Source organism: Panthera pardus, unplaced genomic scaffold (assembly GCF_024362965.1).
Source record: "Panthera pardus isolate Hobbes unplaced genomic scaffold, ASM2436296v1 HiC_scaffold_22, whole genome shotgun sequence".
NCBI lineage: Eukaryota > Metazoa > Chordata > Mammalia > Carnivora > Felidae > Panthera > Panthera pardus.
The window spans coordinates 39200897-39226532 of record NW_026526788.1 but is presented as its reverse complement, the minus strand read 5'-3'; the positions used below and the strand labels follow the sequence as shown (position 1 = coordinate 39226532).

At 44.4% G+C, this 25636-nt stretch overlaps 1 protein-coding gene across 7 annotated transcripts; it reads left to right on the top strand.

Moving 5' to 3' along the window:
• Positions 1-45: 45 nt before the first annotated feature.
• Positions 46-23995, top strand: DYDC1 (DPY30 domain containing 1). 7 transcript variants are annotated; one of them, XM_019444746.2, is made up of 9 exons: positions 46-179; positions 331-404; positions 2454-2548; positions 3131-3293; positions 3965-4066; positions 10506-10598; positions 12502-12558; positions 13213-13317; positions 23058-23972. In XM_019444746.2, exons 4-9 carry the CDS (start codon positions 3147-3149, stop codon positions 23118-23120), a joined length of 567 nt encoding a protein of 188 aa, XP_019300291.1. In that variant the 5' UTR covers positions 46-179; positions 331-404; positions 2454-2548; positions 3131-3146; the 3' UTR covers positions 23121-23972. The 7 variants fall into 7 exon arrangements, with proteins under 7 accessions (XP_019300291.1, XP_019300294.1, XP_019300293.1 ...); XM_019444749.2 differs by lacking the exon at positions 331-404; XM_019444748.2 differs by lacking the exon at positions 2454-2548 and having other exon boundaries at positions 23058-23971.
• Positions 23996-25636: the final 1641 nt, after the last annotated feature.

Sequence of the window (25636 nt, the reverse complement as noted above, 5' to 3'; positions counted from 1 at the left end):
CCGAGGCGCGCGCTCGTTGCCTAGCGACGGGAGATGCCTAGCGACTTTGAGCGCGCGGGCGCCGCCCAGACCTGTTGCTGGCGCTTGGCTGGGGTCCCGCGCGCGCGGTGGTTCGGGCCGTTGGACCTTGTGAGTGGTGTGGGGCTCAGGCGACGCCTGGGCTCCCCGAGCAGAGCGAGGTTAGTGCAGCGCCTGGGGGCGGCCGCCGTTGCTACCGCCTCCTCCTCCTCCTCTTACTTTCCCTCCCCTCCCCCTCAACCCCGCTGGCGGCACTGCGCCGCCGGGTGGAGAGGACTGGAAACTCTACCCCGGCCCCTCCTTTCTCACTAGGCCGGCCGGCTTTCTCCTAAGCATGGGCAAAAGGACTTCTTTGTACTTCTTGTGACAACTTCTACGGGCTTGAGGTAGCTGTTTCTGTGGGAAAGAGCTTTCTTCTATTTGCGCCGATGCGCCCGTTGGTGTATATGATAAGTAACATTCCTTGCAAGAACACAAATATCCTTTGTGTATGGATATTGTCATTTCATGGACAGGAAACATGCCAAGCGAGGTAGCAGATGTTACCTGGGTTCTGCTAAGCCATGCCCATAGATCCGAGACTGACCCTCCATTGGGAGCCGCTCTTAGGCCAGAGGTTTCTTCTTTGGGGACATGGTCCCTTTCCCATTTATTTTCAGGAATCTGTTGCCTGTTTTGTGTTACTCCACTTCAGATGACATTGACCTGTCAATGTAGTTATTTTTGTCCTTAGAGTATATCCCACGGAAGAAGCACAGTGAAGATACCGCGTCTCAAACTATCTGTAATACTGTCATTCTCTCTGTATGGTTAAGACACCCATACCAGCTCGATAGGGAATTAGGCTCATTTGTGCCAGTTTTTAGAGTTTAAGTTTTTATGGCTGCACTTATGTACGCATATTACACATTCCTTTCTCCACTGCTGTTGTTAATACAAAACATACTATATACAATTTTTGCACCTTGCTTTTTTTTTTTTTTCTCCCAGTGTCCTGGAGGTCACTCCAGGTCTCTAAAATAGGGAGACCTTCCTCCTGTCTTTTATATGCACAGTAATTCATTGTGTTGTTGTATTTCGTCAGTCCCTTAATGAAGAAGTTTTGGATGCAGTCCCAGTTTGACTATTCTAAATAACGGTGCAAAATAACTATGTGTATGTATCATCACTCCATATTTTTGCAAGATAGGATCCCCAGAAGTGAGACTGATAGTTCAAAGGATAAATATCTGTTTAATTCTCTAGATATTGCTAAATTCCTCTCCATGGGAACTATACCATTTTGTACCCTCATCACCATCAAATGAGAGAGAAGAGGTGGGGCTTATGGATGAACCTCAGGAGGTTGTTGTTTCTGAAATTTTATGCGGAATATTAGGTGCATCTGTCCAGGGACAGGACCAGACATGCTGGCATTCTCTGCTCTATAATTGCTCATGTCTGACATATAGGCACACAGTATATATTTGTTGAACAACGATTATATCTCATTAGATTCTCAGAAGAGACTGGACGCTGTGAGGGTAATTTGAGGGTGATTAGTTTTTTCAAAGCACCTGAGATGCAGTTGTTGCTACATTTCTTTCCTTCCCTTGTTCCTTCCTTCCTTCCTTCCTTCCTTCCTTCCTTCCTTCCTTCCTTCCTCCTTCGTTCCTTCTCTCTCTTTCTCTCTCTCTCTTCTCTCTTTTAAATCTGGTCTAAGATTGGGGCACCTGGGTGGCTCAGTCGGTTATGCATCTGACTTCGGCTCAGGTCATGATCTCACGGTTTGTGGGTTCAAGCCCCGCGTCGGGCTCTGTACTTATAGCTCAGAGCCTGGAGCCTGCTTCCAATTCGGTGTCTCCCTCTCTCCCTCCCCTGCTTATGCTCTGTCTCTCTCTCAAAAAAAATTAAATCTGGTCTAAGATTATTCCTGTCCCATCTTCATAACTGAATAGACTGGGACATTATTGGGAGAATGGAGAAACTCGTTCACTTGCTCCATGGGGAACCAGCATGTCTGCCCTGTGGTTAAAACACACTCCTTGAGGAGCTGGAGGAGTTTGTCTTCTAGAGGGAGGACGGACATGCGCGTACACAGATGATTCTCAGGTTGTATGACAGGTGCTGTGTGAGTTGCTTGGAGAAGGAAGAATTTCTTTATGGTGCTTGGGAAGGCTCAGGGAATGAGAGATGACCTACATCTTGCGGGTGAGGAGAGACATTTCCCAGGCTGGGAGATGGTGAGGAATCATTATGCACAACAGTCTTGGAGACTGAAGTGTGCAAGGGGTGACTGGCAGCATGGCAGAATGTTCAGTATAGTTAGAGCCCAGGATGTGCTGGTGGCAGAGGAGATGTCTGGAGGTGAGCGGGCGAAGAAATTGGGGCCAAAGCATGAGGAGCCTCTTATGCTATCCTTTGAAGGTTGAATTCTTTTTATTCTTTGTCCTTAGAGATTCATGGACTTCTGTGGTCTCTTGAGGTGGAGTATTGTGATGTTTTCTAAAACGGACCCCCATGGCTTGGGGGGAACATCCTAGTCATGAAGGTAATGGCTCTGGAATCAAGATTTGGGTATGAATCCCATCTCCACCATATGGACTTACACTCCTTGTGTCTGGGCTTCCTCATCCACACAGTGGGGATAAATAATACCGATTTTTTACCCATGTTGTGAGGATTAAGTGACACATGCATTGCTTGGCATATAGTCAGCTCCCAACGACAGTATCCCTTTTTCTTTTTTTGTCGTTGTTTTGTTGTTGTTGTTGTTTAGTTTCTGTATCATTTATTTCTGCTTTAATCTTTATTGTTTCCTTCCTTTTGCTGGTTGGGGGTTTTGTTTGCTACTCTTCTCTGACTCCTGGACTCGAAAGCCCTCCAGGATTTTGAAAGCGTATCTTAGTGTTAGTTGTAGTGACATCTGTGGAGGCCTTTTGGAAACTGTGAGAAGTTTCCCAGAGCCAGCTTTTTTGTGTCATCCCTGACGGGGCGGGGGGGGGGGGGGGGGGGGGGAGGGGCGCCCACGACTGGTGACAGGATGTAACGCTTTGTTGGCCTCGCCGGACTCTACTTTTATTGTGCCTTACTGAACATTTCCTGCATTGATGCACAAACATTTACCTTTTAGAGGTTAGGGGTGAGAAATGGAGTCGACATATCTTCAAAAGTGCCTTGGGACGTGTCTAACTCAAGGTCTTGCAGAAGTGGCGAGAATTCGCCCAGTGGATCCAGTAGAATATTTAGCATTGTGGATTTACAAATATAAGGAAAATGTGACCATGGAGCAGCTGGTAAGTGGGGACCTTCTTGTAGAAAATTAGAAGAGTGAGGGAGGCCCCAGTTGGTTGAGCGTCCGACTAGGTCACGATCTCATGATTCCTGAGACCTAGCCCTGCGTCCGGCGGGCTCTGAGCTGACAGCGTGGAGCCTGCTTGGGATTCTCTCTCTCCCTCTCTCTCTCTGCCCCTCTCCTGCTCCTGCTCACATGCACACTTGCATGTGCTGTCTCTCCAAATAAATAAATAAGCATTAAAAAAAAGTAGAAGAGTCAAATAATTGGTCCGATTTGCTTTTTTAAAAAGTTCAAGTGTTATTTCTTTCTGTTTATAAAAATAGCATGTTTATTATAGAAAAACTTGGACAATATCAAAAACATAAAAAAATACCCAGAGAAGACCTCTTTCTTCTAGTCTTTTTTCTATATATTTTCTATACATTTTCTATACATTTGTAGTTTTTCTTTTTACATAATCGTGAACATACCCACTGTATGATTTTAATTTTATGCTCTTTGTTCAAATAAAACACACATTTCCCCAAATTGTTACACATTTTCCACACGGGTGAAGTAAAATTTGCTTACCCTTTCCCCATTGTTGGTGATTAACATGCTTTCAAGATTGTTTTCACAAATTGTTTTATCTCCACTTAGTCACTTGATATTATTTTTGAACACTGCTAGAGACAGAAGGAAATGGCCAACCTGGAGCGTGAGAGAGAACTGGCTTTGATAGAGCAGGAAATGATGGAGAGGCTCAAAGCAGAGGAGCTCCTGATTCAGCAGGTGAGACAAGCGTGGGGGTTCAGGGGTGACTGGAATTAGTGGGGTCAGCCTCAGTGTGGTGCGACCCAAATGGTGAAAAACTCCCCATCGCTAGTCAGTTACGAATGGCTTTCTTCTATCTTCATGTTTCTGTGTTTCTGTATCTACGCCTTCTTTGCTAGAGAAGCAGCAGCAGCTGGGGTAGGAGGAAACCCAGGAAGTGTGTTCTCATGGAAGCCAAGGGGAGAGAGCGTCTCAGTGAGACCCGAGGAGTCAGTTGCTGGTTGAGTGAGAGCAAGACTGTGAAGTGCTCATTCAAGGCCACTGGTGACCTTGATAGGAGCAGTGTGTTGGGGAGGGGGGAGGATAATGGGGGAGACAGTGAGCGGAGGTAATGCTTTCAAGGGGATTTTCAAGGAGGGAGGTTGGGGTTTTTTTAGGAGCAGAGGGGAAGGGAGTGGTTGATGTTAAGAAATGGGGAGAGGATAGTCTGGGTACATGTGGGTGTATAGGTTTTGTGGCACAAAGTTGAAAGCAGTTTCTGAATGACTCTTTCTTCTTTATGAAGTAGAGACCATGACCATCTTCCAAGAATGGGGCGATGAAGTGGGAGGTATGGGAAGAGCGGTGAGGGTTTGAAATGGTGGCTTTGGAGGATGTTAGAGTTGACCAGGAAACTTAGCATTGCTTGGTGGCATGGAGTACCCTGTTAGAGTTAGAGACCAGGCGTTTATAATGTTGCCAGTTGGTTTGGTTTTATGATTATGGGTTTTCTCCACTTAGGCCAGATATTTGAGTGAAGATGTGGAAGGGGCAGACCCCTTGACTGAAGTAGGTTTGGGGTAACAGGATTAGAGAGCTGAAGATGTTGGTAAGAGAACGGTTTAAGGGATGAGTCCTGGAGTGTAAACAAGATAGGGAAAGTTCCAGAGTGGCTTCTGGACCGATTTAATTTATGAAGAGCCTCTGAACTAAATTTAGGTTATCCTTACCATTCTACCACGTAGTACTTAACTCTAGAGTCTCGAGTCACAGCTACACATATGTGAAAGGGAAAGAAGCCCGTGATTTGGGTGTGTGGATAAGAAGGAGAGTATAGACATGGCAAATAGTTTCTCTGCCTAAACTCTCATACCTGATACTTGGGTAGAACATTCTAGGCACCTTAGATATGGCTACTGAAAACTTTACTGCTTCCGAATCTTCTTTTTATCTAATCATTTGGCTAATTCCTATCAGGAGGTGGCAAAGCATTGAGTTGGATGTCAAACGATCATCCAAATGGGTGAGTGTCTGCTGTAGTTGCCCCAACTTTTGAGATGCTGCCCTTGTTCTTCAGCTTCTACAGCCAGTGTCTGCCCCCTTCTATCAGAATAAGGAGAACCTCTCAGCAGTTCTCCTTCCCCAAGGCAGTTACGTCACAAATGTAGAGGCACTTAACGTTCTTTGACTCATCCACTTTGTCTTACTTAGATCCAAGTTGGCCATACTAGAAATCAAGCACTCCTCTCGCGGTATCCTGTTGACCAGCGTGAAGTGATCTGCTGTGCATTGAACCCTGAGCATTGTATGGGGAATGGAAGATAACAGTAATAGTCTCCAGAAGATTTTATGACCAGTTAAAGAAATAGCTTGGTGGGCAGAACTAGATGAGACGAGGAAAAGGGGCACATGGGTCAGGAGGAGGGAGCACCAGAGAAGAGCTTGGGAGAGAGTGAGACCAAGATGCAAAGAAACATAGAGGCGCTCGGAGTCCATTGGATCAAGGTGAGCTTGGGCTTCAGGACTCTGGTCACTTCCCTGCTCTCACAATTAGTGCTACTGATTTTTAAGCACTCTCCAGTAAACCCTGGGCCCTTGTGAACTGGGAAGTATTTTTACTGCCATTTTCTACTTAAGAGCTTACTGAGGAGGTATAAAAGCTGGTCTGTCTGTTTGTTTGTTTTGTTTTTCGAATACCTTTTCTAATGGTTTTACTCATGTGTGAAGAAGGGAATTAGGTTTTGAAATTTTCCCGAAAATGTTACACTGGTTCTGATGACCAATGTGGTTGGTATTTACCAAGTACATTTTGCATTGTTGTTGAGAGATTAGTTATCTCACTTCCTCTGCGAATATCTGCAAGTGGATTGAGTGATGTGTTCTTGCACTTCGGCTACCTACCCCATCACTTTTATCCTAGTGTGCATGATACAAATTACCAAGAAATTCCCTTCAACGACCTTTCGTAAATAAATATTAACTCCTGTTTATTATCTCTTTATTTGTCAAAATGTATTATTTTTAAAAGATGTGTTTTAAAAGCATAGCTTTAAAGTGCTCTTGGGGCGCCTGGGTGGCTCAGTCGGTTAGGCGTCCGACTTCGGCTCAAGTCATGATCTCGCGGTCCGTGAGTTCGAGCCCCGTGTCGGGCTCTGTGCTGACAGCTCAGGGCCTGGAGCCTGTTTCAGATTCTGTGTCTCCCTGTCTCTCTGACCCTCTCCCGTTCATGCTCTGTCTCTGTCTCAAAAATAAGTAAATGTTAAAAAAAATTTTAAAGTGCTCTTAATGGGATATGTATGTATCATGGAGTATTATGTAGACATAGCAAGAGAGAACAAATTTCCACAAATGTTGTGTCAATGAAATAAAATAAAAAAAAAATAAAATTGAATGCAAAATATAACTTTCTTTTTGGAATCCGGCTTACTGCTTGGAAGACTTAAATTTTTTTTTAAAGATAATATTTCACTTAGTTGGAGTTCAGAGTTAATGTTCCTTATCATCAAAATTGATTGAAAATATTTATCTGTTAATGCTGATCTGTAATGAGATTTTAGTATTCCATCTTTGAAAATAGCTTAGAGATGCTTCCTGCCAAATACTGATTATCAGTCCATGTGCATATAATTTTGACCATATTTATCTCCTGGAATGCATTTGTAGAATTCTGTTAGATTTTTATCTTGTTTTGCCTTTTGGCATGTCATTACCTTGTAGATTAATCACTTCCAATTGAAGGTTGGTAAAAGCTTCTCAATCACACAGTTAAATGGATTTGGGGATATGGAAATTTAATTTGCACTTAAATCAAGGCCAAAAAAAAAAAACAACCAACCACAAAACTCTGGATCTATAGTTTGAGATTGGGAAATATACCTGCTGCAGATTTGTGTGGGAATGGGGGTCTAGTTTCTTGTTTTAGATTTTGCCTGCATGGGAAGTGAATGAGGCAGCTTGACATGGTGATTCAAGCATTAGGTGTTGTTGAAATGTCTGTCCTGCAGGGCTAAATTTTTACATGTTAGTGCTGTTTCACCTTGTATGTTTAGTTTGAATCGATTTTAAAACATTATTAGGTCTGTGGCAAAAGCTTATTTGCAAAGCCATTTACGGTTTGATAATAGTGACTGAACATGATTCTTCTCATTCAGAAAAATTTCAATCTTGGTCCTGAGCCCCAAAATTCACACTAAACTGTTACCGTGTTTTCATTTCATGATACATGGCCAGTATAGAAAATTCAAATTTCGGCTTCACGGTGAAGCCGTGGAACTGCTGTGTGGTAGGGCAAGCCTAGATTTATTCGGTTTCTGTTCCTGACCGAAATTCACAGAACTGGTGATGGGCACGCTCGTAAGGGTGAAGGAAAGGTGCTGCTGGTCCCGCTGGCTCAAGAGCACGTGACGCTTCCTGCAGAGGACCTGTTGGTGGGCAATACGGCCACGACTCATAGGCTCTCCACGCTGTGTTTTCACAAGCTTGGTAAACGTGTCCAACTAAGCCTCTTTCCGTTCACCATTGGTTGTAACACATCTTAGCAGGTTTCGCTGCTGGTTGTACTGAATTAGTGTTTCTCGACTTCTTTGAAAATATTCTTGCCTGTAGTTGTCCCATGAAGACTGTTCATAGAGGCTGACCTTTCAGTCACTTCAGACTCAGCCCTGGGGCGCCTGGGTGGCTCAGTCGGTTGAACGTCTTACTCTTGGTTTTAGCTCGGGTCGTGACCCAGGGTCGTGGGATCAAGCCCGAGTCAGGCTCTGCGCTGAGCATGGAGCCTGCTGAAGATTCTCTCTCTCTCCCTCTCTCCTGTCTCTCTCTCCAAAAAACAAAACAAAACAAAAACCCTCAGCCTTGATTCCAGTAAACAGTAACCCCTGAGCAGTGTTGGGAACATTAGTCTACCCATCAGGAGCCAAGGAAAATCGCTCAAAATAATTCGCCTTGTTTTTTTTTTTTTTTTAAATTTTTTTAATGTTTTATTTATTTTTGAGACAGAGAGAGAGACAGAGCATGAGCAGGGGAGGGGCAGAGAGAGAGGGAGGCACAGAATCAGAAGCAGGCTCCAGGCTCTGAGCTGTCAGCACAGAGCCCAACGCGGGGCTCGAACTCACGAACTGTGAGATCATGACCTGAGCCGAAGTCAGATGCTCAACCAACTGAGCCACCCAGGCACCCCTAATTCACCTTGTTTTTAATTGCCTGTTGATGTTGCTCCCAAAGCCATCAACTCTTTGAGCAACTGTTTCACCAAAATCTTAATGTAAGTCCCCGCCCCCCCCCCCCACGCCACCCTCTGTCCCCAGGACACTGAAATCAAAACACGTCATTAAATCATCATTGGTAAGTGAGCGTCTTTGCTTCGCTAACAAAGGAACCACTTGGGAACTTGCTTCCATTGCAGTCTCATTTCTATTTTTAATTTTTGTGAAGAAATCCTGTGATGAAGTAATTCTGCTTAAATTTTCTAATACTTCTGACCTTTGTTTTCATGTGGGCTGAGAATATTGTGATGACACGTGCTTAGTCTGGTAGTATTGCGTTCTTTTTTTTTTTTTTTTTTTTTTTTACAAAATGTGCCCTTTTATTTTACTTTTAAAAATTTACATCCAAATTAGTTAGCATATAGTGCAACGATGACTTCAGGAGTAGATTCCTTAGTGCCCCTTACCCATTTAGCCCATCCCCCCTCCCACACACCTTCCAGTAACCCTCTGTTTGTTCTCCATATTTATGAGTCTCTTATGCTTTGTCCCCTCCCTGCTTTTATATTATTTTTGCTTCCCTTCCCTTATGTTCATCTGTTCTGTCTCTTAAAGTCCTCACATGAGTGAAGTCACATGATATTTGTCTTTCTCTGACTGACTAATTTCACTTAGCATGATACCCTCCAGTTCCATCCATGTAGTCGCAAATGGCAAGCTTTCATTCTTTTTGATTGCCGAGTAATATTCCATTCTATAGATATACCACATCTTCTTTATCCATTTATCCATCGATGGACATTTGGGCTCTTTCCATACTTTGGCTGTTGTTGATAGTGCTGCTATAAACATGGGGGTGCATGTGTCCCTTCGAAACAGCACACCTGTATTCCTTGGATAAATGCCTAGTAGTGTAATTGCTGGGTCGTAGGGTAGTTCTATTTTTAGTTTTTTGAGGAACCGCCATACTGTTTTCCAGAGTGGCTGCACCAGCTTGCATTCCCAGTATTGCATTCTTTTAATAAAGTATCATTGCTTCGTAAGCACCATACTTTGCCATTTAATTTGATAATAAAATAATCCACTCTCCACTGTATCTTCAAAGAGGAACATTCCAAATCCACATCTTTTCTTGTTTTGACATGATGGGTGTGCACTCTTATAAAAAATGTCATGGTGTGGTGATACCATGCCACTCCAAGAACTGTTGAGATAAAATGGCATGACTGTGATTTGTAGTGTGCTGAGCAGAGCTCAAAATGATGAGAGTACCACCTATGGTCCCTGTTGCAACTACCCAACCGCCGTTCTGCAAAACCAGTCACAGACAATAAGTAAGCAAATGAACCTGGCAGTGTTGCAACAAAACTTTTATTTATAGGCACCGAAATTTGAATTTTCTGTAATTTCCATGTGTTGCGAAATATTATTCTTTCAGTATTTTTCAGTATTTTCATTTAAAACTGTAAAACCTTTCTTAGCTCATGGACTGTACAATACAGGACTGGGTTCAGATGTGGCCCACAGAATTTAGTTTGCTGACCCCTATTCTAGTGTGGCATGTCTGTTGACTTGGAACCAAATATGCTGTTGATTATCTGTGGTTTCAGATAATATACTTAAGGTTTTCTCATCCACTCTTCTGTAACCAAGGTTTGGCTATTTGAAGACCTATCTATGGATGAAGAGATTTTATCTGAAAAAAAGTACGACAATCTCATTTGTTGCTCTAAGAAGAACAGAGAAAATAACATGATTTTGCGCAAATTGTTCTTTTCTGCAAATTAGCAATTAAGGAAGCTTCCTTTTTTATGTTAGACTTCAGGAAATATTTGTAAAAGCTAAAGTATTAGGCGGCTGTGATCATTTATTCTCGTAAGCGTCTGAAATTTACGTAGGTATAAACTTAATTATCCTGGGACATTTCAGAGTGATTAGAGTTAATTCCTGGCAATTGATCTGACTTTAACATGACTTATTTATTTCTGAATATTCAGCAACAGCTGGCATTCCAGCTGGAGTTGGAAATGCAAGAAAAAGAGAGACAAAGAGTAGAAGAACTACACAGAGCTCAAGAACAATTAGAGAAGGTAATTTGAAGTTTTATACCTGCCCGCTTTATTTAAAACCTCTTAGAACCCTCAAACTGTTTCTTCCAGCTGTTATAACGTGGGATTCATAGACGTGCTACACATTAGCTGTGTGACTGACACAAGTCTTATAACCTTGTTAGTCTCCTTTTGCCTTTTTGAAAAATAAGAATAACAAGATATCACTAGCACTGTCTTACTGGTTTTTCACGAGGATCAGTCAAGACCGTATATGTGAAACTGCTTTGTGAGCAGTAGAGTTCTCTCTTGGGGATGTTAGCAACATTTTAGTCAAGGCACAGTTGTCCTTGACTATGGTAGCTGATGTTGAAGGTTAAGTTCTTTGTAACGTTGAGGGCGTTCTGATCTCTGAGACAGTCGCATATTTCTTCCTCATGTTAGATGTGTTATCAACAATATTTTTACGTTTCAAAGTATTTTTATATGGCTGTTTCATGTCTTTCATTCAATTACGCAGGGACTTATGTTAAAAAGTCTGTTTCGGGGCGCCTGGGTGACTCAGTTGGTTGGGCGTCTGACTTCAGCTCAGGTCATGATCTCACAGTTCGTGAGTTCCAGCCCCGCGTCGGGCTCTGTGCTTACAGCTCGGAGCCTGGAGCCTGCTTGAGATTCTGTGTCTCCCTCTCTCTCTGCCCCTCCCCTGCTCATGCTCTGTCTCTGTCTCAAAAATAAATAAAAAACATTAAAAAAATAATTTAAAAAAAAAGTCTGTTTCCATTGACTGTCTGTATAACGTCAGACCTCTAGTTTGGCCAATGTTCCCTGGGATCCAAAATGTATGTGTCACATAGACCAAACTTCTGAAGGACTGAGTTATACCTTTCAACTGGATATTTTATATTCTATGTTTATAACCAGCCTCGATTTATTCCACAATTAAAATTAAAAATAGAAGTAGGTTTCATTGAATATGTCTATTCATGGCTTAGAATAGAGCATCATTATTTAGAGCACTTTTTTGAAAGGTGGAAGAATGGATTGAAATAAAAAATGAGATTCTTAAAAAGATAAATTAAGGGGACCTGGTGGCTTAGTTAAGTGTCAGGCACTTGATCTCAGTTCTCAGGGCTGTGAGTTCAAGCTCCTCATTGGGCTACGTGTTGGGCATGGAGCCTACTTAAAAAAATAAAATACTAAGATAAAACACAAACAAAAAAGATAAATTCAAAACCCTATACATAGTCTGAAAACACACGTAGTTAACAAAAACACAGATGCTGATGTTATCTCAGTCTGAATGTTGGAGGGCACGTGGATATACATGCATGTGCACACACACACATAAATACATGGGGACGTTGGGGCGCCTGGGTGGCTCAGTCGGTTGAGCGGCCGACTTTGGCTCAGGTCATGATCTCACAGTCCGTGAGTTCAAGCCCTGCATCGGGCTCTGTGCTGACAGCTCAGAGCCTGGAACCTGTTCCCCAACACCCCCCCCCCCCCCCCGTTCATGCTCTGTCTCTCTCTGTCTCAAAAATAAATAAACGTTAAAAAAATTTTTTTTAAATACTTGGGAATGTATATCCCCTTCCTCTCTGGTGAGGATTCAGTGATGTCAAATGGAAGGAAAGTTTTTGTTTTGTCACTTGTCACCCTGACTAATAAGTTGGCTTTCGGTTTAATGTCTCAGATCCTTTCATTTTTTAAAGAGTCGTGTTCAATTATAAATAAAACATGGTTTTCTATTAGTGTCAAGTGTTAAATGAGACTGTGAGCTGCAGTTTTGTACTAAATGTATTCAGGTCACCCTTTTAAAAGTGATGACATGTTTGCTGTTAAACTGATCATAGCACTATGTAAAAATAAACCGTCTTGAACATTAAACATGGAATCAAAATGGAAAGTATATTCAAATATTTTTCTTCATTTTTATATATTGTAGGAGATGGGAATGAATATAGAAAACATACCTACGAGTGAAGATAGTTCACATTCAGAGGTGAGAAGGAAACATTATTCTGTGTCACGTGAAATGAATGAGTGTCCTGGGGGGCAAAGCTTAACTTTGATGCATTAGGAGCTAAACTTTTTAATAAGGAAATTATCAAACTTGATAGTCCAAGTATGTGTTCTAGTAACAACAGTTCACAAGTACAGTGTTCTTTAGAGCAAAATCTCAAAATGGATAAAAATTGGACTTTTGGTTTGCGTTTGTATTTTTTATTTTTTTTAAATCTAATTCATTGTCAAATTGGCTAACATACAGTGTGTGCAGTGTGCTCTTGGTTTTGGGGGTAGATTCCCATGATTTATGTCTTACGTACAACACCCAGTGCTCATCCCAACAAGTGCCCTCCTCAATGGCCATCACCCATTTTTAAAAACCAGAATGTCGTGAGATATTTATTGACCATATGTTTACTTCCAATGATACATGTTAATTTTCTGTATTAAATTAAATTTCTTAAATTTAAGTAAGTTTTAGCATTTATCTCTAGAATTCTCTCTCCGTTAACAGGTGTTGGTTCATTCCATTAATTAATGACGCTGAATTTTGATGTTGTAATTCAGAAATCTCCTACCAAAATCAGAGAAAATTAACGTATTCATTTTGAACTCATCTAATATTAGAAATGAATTTTAATGATTGTAGGATATAACACCAGACTCAGGCAAAACGCTAGCTGAAATTAGCGATCGGTACGGGGCACCTAACCTGAGCAGAGTGGAAGAACTTGATGAGCCAATGCTGTCTGATGTAAGTATCCTTAAGAAGTGTTTTGTGAAAAACAGATTTGTTTGTTTGTTTTGTTTTACTCTGGGAAAGCCTAGTGCCTATGAGGCCTGGGTTGGATGGCAAATGGGCCCTTACTGTCATATAGAAAGAAACCAGTTCCCCGAGTGCTGACCATATTCCCAATCGGCCTTCTGCCCTTTTGTGGACCTGTGCTGCTGGCCACCAGGGGCAGGCTGGGCGCAGGTCTGGCTCCTTGCAAATGTGTCAGCACTGATGGGAAAGTAGCTGGAAGCTGGAGCTGAGGTCATGGTGTGCCATATGCAGAGGGTGATGTATATATATTTTGGAGTTAGGCTTTGAAAATCTCAAAATCTCTTCAAGATATATATTTAAAATCACTTGGTGAAATACATAATCTTTAAGTTAAATGTTGGGGGCCAGCTTATTGTTTCTCAGGAGCAAACACTAGAATGAAATAAATATCCTAATGAAAGTGCATGCTTTTACAGTATATAAGTACACATGCTTGTTTAATAAACACATGGTGTTTTCTAGGTACCAGGCATTGTGCCTGATGTTGTTGTGAATAAAACAGTTTTTTTTTTCTTTTTTTTTACCTTGTCTAGGGGGGAAACAGGCGATTGGACAAGCAATTAATAGTCATTGTTAGAGGGAACAAGTGGTTTATTGCCCAGAGCAGTAGGCTTTGAGAATGAACAAGGGAGCTATTAATCTAAGCCGGACCTGCGGGTATAGACCAGGACTGTCCTGGCAGAGGATGTATTTAGTGACCTAACCATGCGCACTGACAAAATGGGACAGCCAGCCCAGCGGAGGAGCCCTGTCAGGGAAGGCTTCCTGAAGGAAGTTGGTGACTGATTGCTGGGGGTGCGAGGGGGAGGATGTGAGAGTACAAGTCAGCTAGAGACCTGACAGGGGAGAGTTGGGGGTGTGAGGCAGGGAGGAGGAGAGACCACGCAGGGGAGGGAACAGGAACCAGGCTGTGAAAGGCCTGGTAATTTGTGCCCAGATGCCGTAGATTTTATCCTAAAGGCAATGGAGGCTGATGCTATCAGCACTGCATTTTAGAAAAGCTCTCTGGCAGCAGCACGGAGGGGAGGATGGAGAGAGAGAGGTGAGGACACCCATTAGGAGGCTAATGCAGTAATCGAGAGAGAGATGGCATTGGTGGCCTATTCACAAGGGGGAACTGGAAGGGCTTGGTGCTAATCAGTTAGTAGAGATGTTCCATTAAATGTCTGCTGTGTTTTGGGACCACACAGGGAGGTAGCGAAGACAAATGCACAGAACAGATGTGGCTCCTGCCCTCGGGGCGGGTGGGGGGGGGGCGGCGTGGGCCAAGGGCAGGTGCTCTAAGAGGACAGACCTAGCCTGAATGAGTCTTCCTGAGGAAATGAAACTTAAGGGGTTAGTCTGAGCTCAGCCCAGCAGACAGGGAGAGCAAGACACTCCCACAGAACGGAATGGCCCAGCTCTGACGCTGGCTGGGTTGTGCAGAGCTTGGAGATGGTGCAACTCCAAGCCGGAGAAGTGGCTAATGGCCACATCACACTGTGCTCTGTATGGCAAGTGCAGTGGGATTCACTGAAAGGGTTTATGTGAGGACTGGACATGTGGCTTTAGAGGGGAGAGAGAGGATTTGAGTGGGCACGCGTGGAAAAGAGGGACCACTTAGGAGGTTTTATAATTGTCCAGATGCAGGATGACGAGGGCTAGGATCAGGGTGTAGACAGCAGAGATGGGGAGAACCCAGTGGATTTGATATTGGCTGGGAGGATAAGGGACAGAAGAAAGTCAAGGTGATGCCCAGGTTTCTGCCATGGGCAACCAACCGGACTCAGAGCTTAGCCATTTGTTGAGGTGAGGAACGTAAGAAGAGGAAGTAGGTTTTGTGAAAATGATGGCTTCCGTTGTGGACATGCTGAGTCTCAGGTGACCCTGAGATACACAGATGTAAGTGGCCAAAGACCAGTTGATGTGCGGCACAGGTTCAGAGGACAAGAGAGCTGTCCAGGCAGGAGATAGGAACGTAGCAGTCGTCGGCATATGAGCTAGGTGAAGCTAGGAGAGGGAGTCGGGTACCTAGGAGAATGTGCAGAATGTTCAGGACGGGGCTCAGGCACATCCATTACACATTCCATCATTTAAGGCGTGGACACAGGAGGAGGACCCCTACAAGAATGATAGGGATAACAGTAAGAAAGGGGGGAGGGGAGCAAGAGAAGGAGAAGAAAGGATGGGTTGATAAACACTGTGCTTGAGAACACCGTTGTTATCATGCTGAGTTTGGATCTTACTTGAACTAATTCGAAAACTATCGAAAAGCTTCATTTACATAGTCACATAGAATTGACCCCAACTCTGATTTCTTTGGCTTGTACCTTTTCACAGTTCTGATTGTATTAAAGTATATTTACTTTTTATTCTGCTTTTAGGTTGCATTAAACATTGATCAAGATTTGTAAAATCAACCACCCAAGAGCAATACATTTTTCTGCTTGTTTCAAGTTTCAAAACATGAGGTTCCCGACTGTATTTTTTTCCTCCAAACCTGAACTCTGCTTTTTTTTTTTTTTTTTTTTTCTAAAGACAGCTTTATAAATGGGCTTTCAAGGGTAGCCTTAACAGGTTGTTTTGGATTCTCCGATGCAACTGGTTGTTTGTAGGATTCCTCAGAGAGCAAGAGCGAGAGTTTGCCCAAGCAACCGGAAGGCGCAAATGGGAGATGAGCTGAAAAGACTGTGTGCGTGTGTGTGTGTGTGTGCGCGCGCGTGAGAACAAGATTGCCCGAGGTGAAGGTTACGGTCTGTGAAGAGTGAAAGGGGCTGCCACTGTGCAGGACTTGGGAGTGTTCGACATGCCTTAGATCTGAGCTCCCCCCTGGAAGTGGACTGTGAGGATTTCTCCAGTTTGCTCGGCAGTGATACTTTGTAGGACCATTAATTCACGCTTACTGATAGGGCTGGATGGGGAAGGATGCCAAGTTCTGGGGTACCAAGACCCAGCATTTCTTCTGGGTCAACCAGTGTGAGCAGACGTCCTGGTGATACTGTTGGAGAGACGCTCTCGCTGGACACAGGCCATGCAGGGAGCTTCCTCGGGTGGGCGCTGGGTGGTCCACGGGCCCTGACTGCTCTCCTGGCCCCTTGGAAGTTTCACACCCAACCTTGAACTTTAGGGAGAACTTTGCTTCCTTTTTAAAATTCTTCCAAATCTAAGTCTTTATTCTGAATCCTTTGTTATTTAAGGAAGGGTATAGGCATGGAAACATAAATGCCAGGAAGAGGATTCTTAAATAAAATTTTAGGGGCTCCCTGGTGGCTCAGTAAGTTAAGCATCCGACTTCGGCTCAGGTCATGATCTCATGGTTTGTGAGTTCAAGCCCCAGTGTCGGACTCTGTGCAGACAGCTCAGAGCCTGGAGCCTGCTTCAGCCTCTCTCTGCCCGCCCCCCCTTGCACTCTGTCTCTCTCTCTCAAATGTAAATAAACATTAAAACAATTATATAAAAAATAAATTAATTAAAAATTTAAAAGATCTGCTTCTGGTCATCATATATCTTTCCTGAGGCAATGAGAACAGAACAGCCTAGTTGCTTAAATGGGAAGAGAGAAAGGGGGAAAAATAATGGGGAAAGCACTGGTTTCATTAAAAAGAAATGTTATCTCGTCGTATCAGTTCTGTATATTCTTTAGAAAGAAGTCCCAGGTGCCCTGGAGAGATGGTTTCCGGGTCAGTTGGGCCACCAGGCACTGTGTCCCCAGCATGGATGACCTGTCTCAGTCTGCCAGGCAGGTGTCTAAGTCAGCGAGAGAGCACGTGTCCCCCCGCCCCCCAGCCTGGGCCTGTGAGGGCACCCTTGTGGAGAGCTGGGGGTGGAAGGGTGGGCTCAGGGGGCCCTTGGGCTCAGCGCAGCCCAGGCAGTCTGGTGCTGGGGCTTGACAGCAAGAGTCTGTGAGTGCCGGTTAGTCGCGGGGTGAATCACTGTGGCTCTGGGACACAGGGTAGCCCTCTTGGAAGCATCCCCAGCCAGATCTGAGCATAAGAGGGAGGAGGTAGAACGGGGTGAAAAAGGAGATGAAGCTTTTTCTCTCAACCTTCTTCTATGCCGAGTAATTTTGGATGAGATGTGAATTCTATCTTCTTGGGTGTTGGATATTTTTATCCCTGTAAATATTTGTGAGCTTTGTTTCTGGATGCCGTTAAGGTACTCGGGAATAATTTGATCCTTTCTGGTCTTGCTTTCAAGAAGCTTTGTTAGGTGGGACCAGAGAAGAATTGAGTCTAGGGCAAGTTTTGTCCCACCATTAAGGCCACACACTCTAGGGACGCTGTCCCATGTTGAGTGAATTATGAGAACTGTCACTTTGGCCGTGGAAAGAGACACTATCTTCATTGTATTTTTAGACCACTTTACTGAGGTATGGTTGACAGAAAGGTAACTTATTCCCACCTCTCTTTGAGAGAGCTCGTGTGCCCTCCAGTCATCTGAGAGTTTCTTTCCTTGGCTTCTTATCACTTCTTCCTCCCCATGCATTTATTACTCAGCTGAGGACTCAGGGGGACCCTCTGGAGGTACCCCTGGACTCCGGGCTCTGAGACCACTGGGCTTCACCCACAAGGCAGAGCGCTGATGCGTTTGCAGGGAACACTGTTTCCCGTTCCTCAGAGGTCTTTGTCCTCTGTTGCCTCAGGTTCACTGTCCCAACAGCTGTTGGTTTCGCACCAAACGGTGCTGGTTTTTCGTCGTTTCACAGGTGAGGGCAAGGCCTGTCTCTGTCGGTCCACCTTCGCCTGAAACCAGAGTTCAGATGCCACAGACTTTTTCTCATGAAAATCCCTGTTCCTTCGCTTCTTCAACTTGCCTAATTTGGCGAAATTTAATGTGGTTACTTTCTGAGAAGAATTTAGGGGGTTTGGGAAGTATCGAATGACTTGTGTCTCTTAACCTGCTTGGAACCAGGCCGAAAGGGCCAAGCGGGAATCAAGGAATCAACTTTACAGATGCTAAAAGGCCACCAGAGAGTGCAGGACACCAGGCCAAAGCTGAGTATCCTGTTCCTCTTGGCTAGTTTGAAGAGAAGCCGCTGGAGAATGATAGTTCTCTCTGTGTCAGCTGAAGAGCCCGCCTGATCTGCTTCTCACGTGGAGGACCGAAGCACGGCGGGGCTGTGGCCAGTCCTGATCCCCGAGGCTTTCAGGAGCGAGAGCTCGAGAGGCCAGGTTGAGCGTGGGGCCTTTACCCCAGACCCATTCACCCATCTCCTGAAAGAAGGAAGAGAAGAGGGTGCAGAAATTGCCTGGCTCCCTGTTCTGCCACACGCTTCTCTCCTGGGAAATGACACTTCTCAGTATTATTTTGCCTGAAGTAAGTGACCAAAAACCCTGACTTGGAAACAGGCTGACACCCTTGATGCAAGTGGCTTAATGGATCAAATGATCTCTTGTCTCCCACGAGAAGTCCAGAGAATGGGCAGGCCGCAGACGCGATGGGTCAGGGCTCCGGCACCCTCTCTCTTGGCTCTGCCTTTCTGGTCTCCACTGGTCTCATCCTTGGGCTCTTCCCAGTGTGGCTGCCGTCAATTCCAGGTGCTATATTCAGCCATGACAGCATCTCATGGAAGAAGAGGGGAGAGTCCTCCTGGTGTTTTTATTTATATTCCTAGAAACTCCCCGGCAGACTTGCCTTTCTGTCTCACTGATTATGAGTGCATTCTACATTTACTCTCTCCAATTTCATTCACAAGGAAGATAAGGAATCATTACACTGTCGTCTTACTGATTCATTGGTTTATAGATTCATTTATTTTCAATCTATGTCAAAGGGTCATAAGTAGTCACCAGGGTGGCATAAGTGTGGCCCCTAGAGAACCAAATCTAAGTGCCATCTCTGCAGTTAACATGAACCTGAGAATGAGCGCCTCTAAAATTTTGCTATGGGGGAACTCTGATTGCCCTGCCCTCCTCCTGGCCCTGCCATTTACTATGGGGAATAAGAGTAGGGCATGACCTTTGCCCTACAGCACTTTTGGGTCAAGTACAGCTTGTGTGCACATATAATAGGAACTAAGTACCTGGTGCAAATAGAAGCTAAGAATTTAGGGGTATAAGATTGGAGCCAGCTTCATGAAAGCGAGGACATTTCGAAAGGAACCTTAAAGGAGAGGTAAGTTTTCAGTGGGTGAAATTCATGGAAATGCGAAGGAAACTGGGCCAAAGACAGACAGGTAGGAACCTGACTGGGGAGGGTCTGAACACCAGCCTCCAAAGTCTACACTTGACCCCAGGGAGGGATGTGTGGGAAGACCCAGGATGGCCTTTGAGGACTTTTCACAGTTTCCTTTCAGGATGTGCAAGTGAAATTCAGATCATGTGGCTAAGGGCACGGATTTTGGTAAGGAAAGGAAAAGACTGAGGTGATCTTTTGGAGAAGTTTGGTGATGAAGAGAGAGCGACTGGAGAATGTAGCAGGATTGAGCAGGGATGCCCTCCTTGGAAATGAGGCTTTGCTTGTACTCTGGCAATAGGAAATAGGAAAGTTGGTGAGCCCAGAAGTAGAGACTGAAGGTGTGGCTCAGGAGGGTTCAAGCAGGGATCCAGGAGTACTAAATGTGGGTCAAAACTGACAAGAGGGAGGAGAGCACTTCTGAAATTATGTTTTCCCCCCAGGAGGGGGAAAATGTAGAGAGAGAGACATTTTAAATGAAGGGGATGAATATTTGAGGGTAGTGGAGCAGCACACACAGTCTAGGATTCTCTACTTCTGATCCTTTTGGTAAAGAAGGAGAGAAGGGCAGAGGCTGGTCAGGTACATGAGTGAGGATGCATTTAAAACATGTGCTGGGGGGCGGCGCCTGGGTGGCTCAGTCGGTTAAGCGTCCGACTTCGGCTCAGGTCATGATCTCGCGGTCCGTGGGTTCGAGCCCTGCGTCGGGCTCTGTGCTGACAGCTCAGAGCCTGGAGCCTGTTTCAGATTCTGTGTCTCCCTCTTTCACTGACCCTTCCCTGTTCATGCTCTCTCTCTGTCTCAAAAATAAATGTTAAAAAAAATAAAAAAACAAAAGACATGTGCTGGGGACTACTGACAATAGCCAAATTGTGGAAAGAGCCCAAATGTCCATCAACTGATGAATGGATAAAGATGTGGTATGTGTGTATATATATAAAGGAATATTACTCAGCTATCAAAAAGAGTGACATCTTGCCATTTGCAACAACATGGATGGAACTAGAGTGTATTTAATGCTAAGCAAAATAAGTCAGAGAAATATAAATATCGTATGATTTCATTCATATGGGGAATTAAGAAACCAAGCAGATGAACATAGGGGAAGGGAAGCAAAAATAAGATAAAAACAGAGAGGGAGACAAACCATAAGAGACTTAAATACAGAGAACGAACTGAGGGTTGCTGGTGGGGTGTTGGATGGAGAGATGGGCTAAATGGATGATGGGCATTGAGGAGGGCACTTGGGGGATGAGCACTGGATGTTATATGTAAGTGATGAATCACTACATTGTATTCCTGAAATCATTATAACCCTGTATGTTAACTAACTTGGATTTCAATTTAAGTAAAAAGGAAGAAAAAGAAATGAATAAACAGCATGAAGTGAGGAAGTGGGTACAGATTTATGAAAAAGATGCTCTAATGCGCGTTAAAATCATTTGGATGGAGAGGTGAAGCTATTAAAATATAAACATTTCTGGGTCTCAGTCTTAGAAGTTCTAACTTAGTTTTAGCAAAAACCAGAAATGTGCATTTTAAAGAGCATCCCAGTTTTAATAAAGGCTGGACTATATTTAAAAAATTGGCAATGAAAAAGAGGAAAGGTAATGGGGGAGAAGCCTTTCGGCTGGGGGGTGGGGGGCAAACACCTTGTAATTTTAAACTTGCTTCCCCTAGAAAGCTTCTTCCCTGTGGCAATAACGTGTCACCCAGCCAATACGAAGACCAGCCTGCTTAATAGTTGTTCTTTTCATTGTAAATTGTATAATTGCCTTTTGGTATCATTGCCTTTTGGGCATCTTGACCTAATATATCCTAGGGCCTGATGACCCTTGGATAAACTCAACTTTGATATTTTAGCCTTTAATGAATATCTATTGTTTAATGCTTAAAAAAAAATAAATTAAAAATAAATAAATAAAACATCTGCCGGGGGAATGGACCACAGAATGATTGTTGGACAACTCTTTGGGCCCAACGGAAGTTCATACAGTCACAAAACACTTGATAGGGGCGCCTGGGTGGCTCAGTCAGCTAAACGTCTGACTTTGGCTCAACTCATGATCTCGCGGTCCATGTGTTCGAGCCCCGTGTCGGACTCTGTGCCGAGAGCTCAGAGCCTGGAGCCTGCTTTGGATTCTGTGTCTCCCAATCTCTCTCTGCCCCTCCGCCCCTCTCAAAAATAAATAAACATTAAAAAAATAAATTAAAAAGCACTTAATAGATGCTTACTCTCTGCCTCAGTTTCCTCATCTGGATAATAAGTAATAGTGCCTGCCTCTTAGTATTTATTGCTCTGAAGATGAAGTGACTCAATTCATGTGAAGTTTTCATAGGGGTGCCTAGCCCTTAGTAAGCACTCAACAGGTAGTGAAGTTATCTTACCTGCCAGGTACTGTGCTAGGTAAGTGGAGTCTGCATTAGAGCTCTTCAGTCCTATCCCCAGTGCCCATAACAAACTCAACGGTAGAACAGCATCCATGGGTAATGGAGGCACGCTAGAATTGAGGATTGGCAGACTGTCACAAGACCGGCGGGATCTGAAGTCAAGTGCGAGCAGCAGTGGAGTGTGTGGCTACCATGTTCACCATTAGCTGGGTGTCGGCACTTGGCTCTAGGCCAGGAGGTAAGTGGCATTGTTCAAAGCAGATTCCCAGCCAGGGAATGGTGGTGATGGGGGGGGGGGGGAGGGCGGTGCTCAAGGTAGGCGAGGAGACAAGAAGGGGCATAACTCACGGGAGGCGTCTGCAAGAGTTTGGCCCAGCCAAGCAGTCAGTGTTTAGGAGGGCTGTGGCCCTTACAAAGAACTTGACCATAAATTAGGAACAGCATCAATGCCCATTGTCCAGCTTTGATCCCAACTGGAGGGGCTGGGGCAAGACAGAAGGGGGCTTATGACTGGGTGAAAAGGCTTGAAAATGGTGGAGAGGGGAGAGGACTAACAGGGAGCGCTTTTTAATGCCGGAGGCTCTATCAAGAGTTCGTGGGACTGTGGGTATGAGCTTGCGTTTGAATGTCTGGAGGAATGAAATTTCAGAAAGTAACTACGGAGAGTTGTTCACTAATGAGCCTTGGAGCTGGCCTTGCTGCCCCATGCGATTTGACAGAACTACTGAATGTGTGTGGGATACTAAGAGCGTTAGAAAATAGCTTTGTCTAAAATAGAGTTGACTCTAGTTTCTTAGTAGCTTTTTCCCTTCCTCATTTCTTCAGCACGATAGGTAGCTTTGTTACTAACCAAGTGCCCAATCTAGAAGGTGGGAGTCATCCTTGACCCTCCGTGCTGCTTATACTTCGAGCCCAATACAGGGAGCCTGATACCGGCTCCTTTTTCTCTCATGTTCCAGAGCCACAGGTGATCGGTTTCTTAGCCAAAATATAAGAGATCAGCTTGTATAACACATTGTTCAGAGTCCTGTGCCAGCTACCTCCAGATTAAAGATTGTAAAGGGCTTATCCCAATTGCAATCAATGGCCATTCACCCTTTATCTAATTCTTCTCATTTCCACAGATCCCTCTGAGCTGGCTTCCTTCTGAGGACTATGCTAGTTTCCGAGAACACAAACCAGTGTGAGAGGCGGTCAGTGCCATTGAAACGCACTCTTCCAGATGGCGGGCAAAGGCACAAGCAAGCAGATAAATCAGGACACAAGCTCCAAAGGGCCAGTTTGGTAGGTAGTGCCATTAACTTTTTACATGGAGAGACGCCACCTAGAGCTGCATGGAAGTGAAAGACTCAGAGCAAACGACACCCACACAAGAACAAAGGTGCAGAATTGATGGTGGGTGGGCAGGAGGAACATGTGAGCAGAGCAGTGAAGATGGGAATGCCCTCAGGAAGCTTGAAGAATAGTAGGTCTGGGCAGGGATCTGGGGGAGGGAGGTTGAGCAACGTCAGGTCTGGACCAGGTTGTGAAGCACATTACATCCCAAGCTAAGAAGTTTAAACCGTGTCTGCTGACAACGGGAGTGGAAATGAGATCTGCATGTGGACAAACTTCACTGGGAATGAGGGATGAGGATGTGGCCCTCTGTCACAGGGAGAAGTTTTAAGAGGTTTTAAAGGATGGTATTTAGGCTGCTGTTGTCCTAGTCTAGGCCTGAGGTAATGAGGGTCTGAGCCTGGGTCGTGGCAGTGGAAATGTACTCCATGAACATTTGTCTTGGGTTGACCACGCACGCGCCAAGAACTGAACTAGGTTCTTATGGGGAACATGAATGTGAGCGATTGATGGTCCTGCCTCCCGTCCCTCACAGGGAGAAAGTGAGTGATGGGTCTGACACATTCCAGAGGTGGACTTGGAAGCTGATTGAATGGACGTGGAGGGCACAGGAAAAACCTGGACCTGGAACCTTGACAGGGCCATTGAGGGCTCGGGGAGATGAGGCGGGGGCACTGGTGTGAGGTAGGGATGGACACCTGGCCAGCTGGGTGTGTAGCTCGGAGCTCCTCTCTGCTACTCTCACTGACCCAGGGAGTGGGGTGGCAGGGCCGGGTAGGGGCGGGGACGGGGCTTGTGTGGGAGACAGTGGAAGTGACATAATTGATGTTTTTTTAGGAGACCAGAGTCTGAGCCCCATGACTGATGTATACAAGACAATACCATATTCCAAAGTGTCATTAAAGATACTCAGGGGCGCCTGGGTGGCTCAGTCGGTTAAGCGTCTGACTTTGGCTCAGGTCGTGATCTCGCGGTTGGTGAGTTTGAGCCCCGTGTTGGGCTCTGTGCTGACAGCTCAAGAGTCTGGAGCCTGCTTCGGATTCTGTGTCTCCCTTTCTCTCTGTTGCTCGCTCGCTCGCTCTCTCTCAAAAATAAAGATTACAAATTTTTTTTTTTAATATTCAAATGTGGTCCACTAAGAACACAAATCAAAACAAACAGCACAAGCTTTAAAAATTTTGTGAAAGGTTAATTAAACCAAGAATTCAGGTATCTGTGGTATGTTGAATCCAGTTTGTTTCTAAACGTGTATTAGATTGTAACCTTCTGCTGCCACTAGGTGTCACAAAGATTCAGTTTTTAAAAGCTCTACCTCTTGAGGCTGAGGCTTTACAAGATTTCTTTTTGTACAGATAAGGTTTTCCAGTATTCACAAATATAACGAACTTCAAATCTTAAAATCAGTATGATGAAATACTTAGAATATGCACAAGAGCACACACATTAATATAAGCCATATGTTTTACCCCAACTCAGGTTTAACAAATATTAACCCTTTACCCTATTTGACAGCTTAAAAAAAAATCTTACAGTTGATGTTCTGTTTGTACTCCTGTATCCCATCCCTCTCGTATCTTGCCCGCAGATAACCACTATCGTAATAAGATCAGCAGGCGTACTTTCCAGACATACATCCCTGATGTCTTCATACAAGGGTTTGTGTGTTTCTCAAAAGACAATGTAGATTTTTGGGTGAGATTTCAACTTAATGTTATGTGGTGTCCTGCTGTAGGTGCCATTCTGCAACTTGTTTTTTCTCGTTCAGCATTATATTTTCTTTTTTTTTTTAATTTTTTTTTAACGTTTATTTATTTTTGAGACAGAGAGAGACAGAGCATGAAGGGGGGAGGGGCAGAGAGAGAAGGAGACACAGAATCGGAAGCAGGCTCCAGGCTCCAAGCCATCAGCCCAGAGCCTGACGCGGGGCTCGAACTCACAGACCACAAGATCGTGACCTGAGCTGAAGTCGGACGCTTAACCGACTGCACCACCCAGGTGCCCCTCAGCATTATATTTTCAAGATTTATCCCTGCTGATTCATGTAGATCTCATTAATTTTAACTGCTCTATAATGTCCCATAGTACCTACTCTTCTATTGGCCACTGTTTACACTGTTTTAAATGCTTCATTTTTTATATGTTCATCCTTGTACACATCTCTTTGTGCAAATGTGTACATTTGAGGAAACCTGGATTGCTTTCACAGTGTCCCTTTACTCTGTCCCAGTAAAGCCAAGATCTGTCAGACCACCTTTGTAGACAATGTATCCAGAACCATGACCCCAGTATTCTAGCAATGTCCTGTTGAAACAGGTGGGAGCTGAGGTGTGAGTTTCTCTGGGGCAGCGGTTCTGAACTTGGGCATGGG

Coding starts and splice junctions, on each gene's coding strand:
- DYDC1 (XM_019444749.2), top strand. CDS start 3,147: ATGGAGTCGACATATCTTCAAAAGTGCCTTGGGACGTGTCTAACTCAA. Junction 4,067..10,505: donor AGGAGCTCCTGATTCAGCAG/GTGAGACAAGCG, acceptor CTGAATATTCAG/CAACAGCTGGCATTCCAGCT. Junction 12,559..13,212: donor AAGATAGTTCACATTCAGAG/GTGAGAAGGAAA, acceptor TAATGATTGTAG/GATATAACACCAGACTCAGG.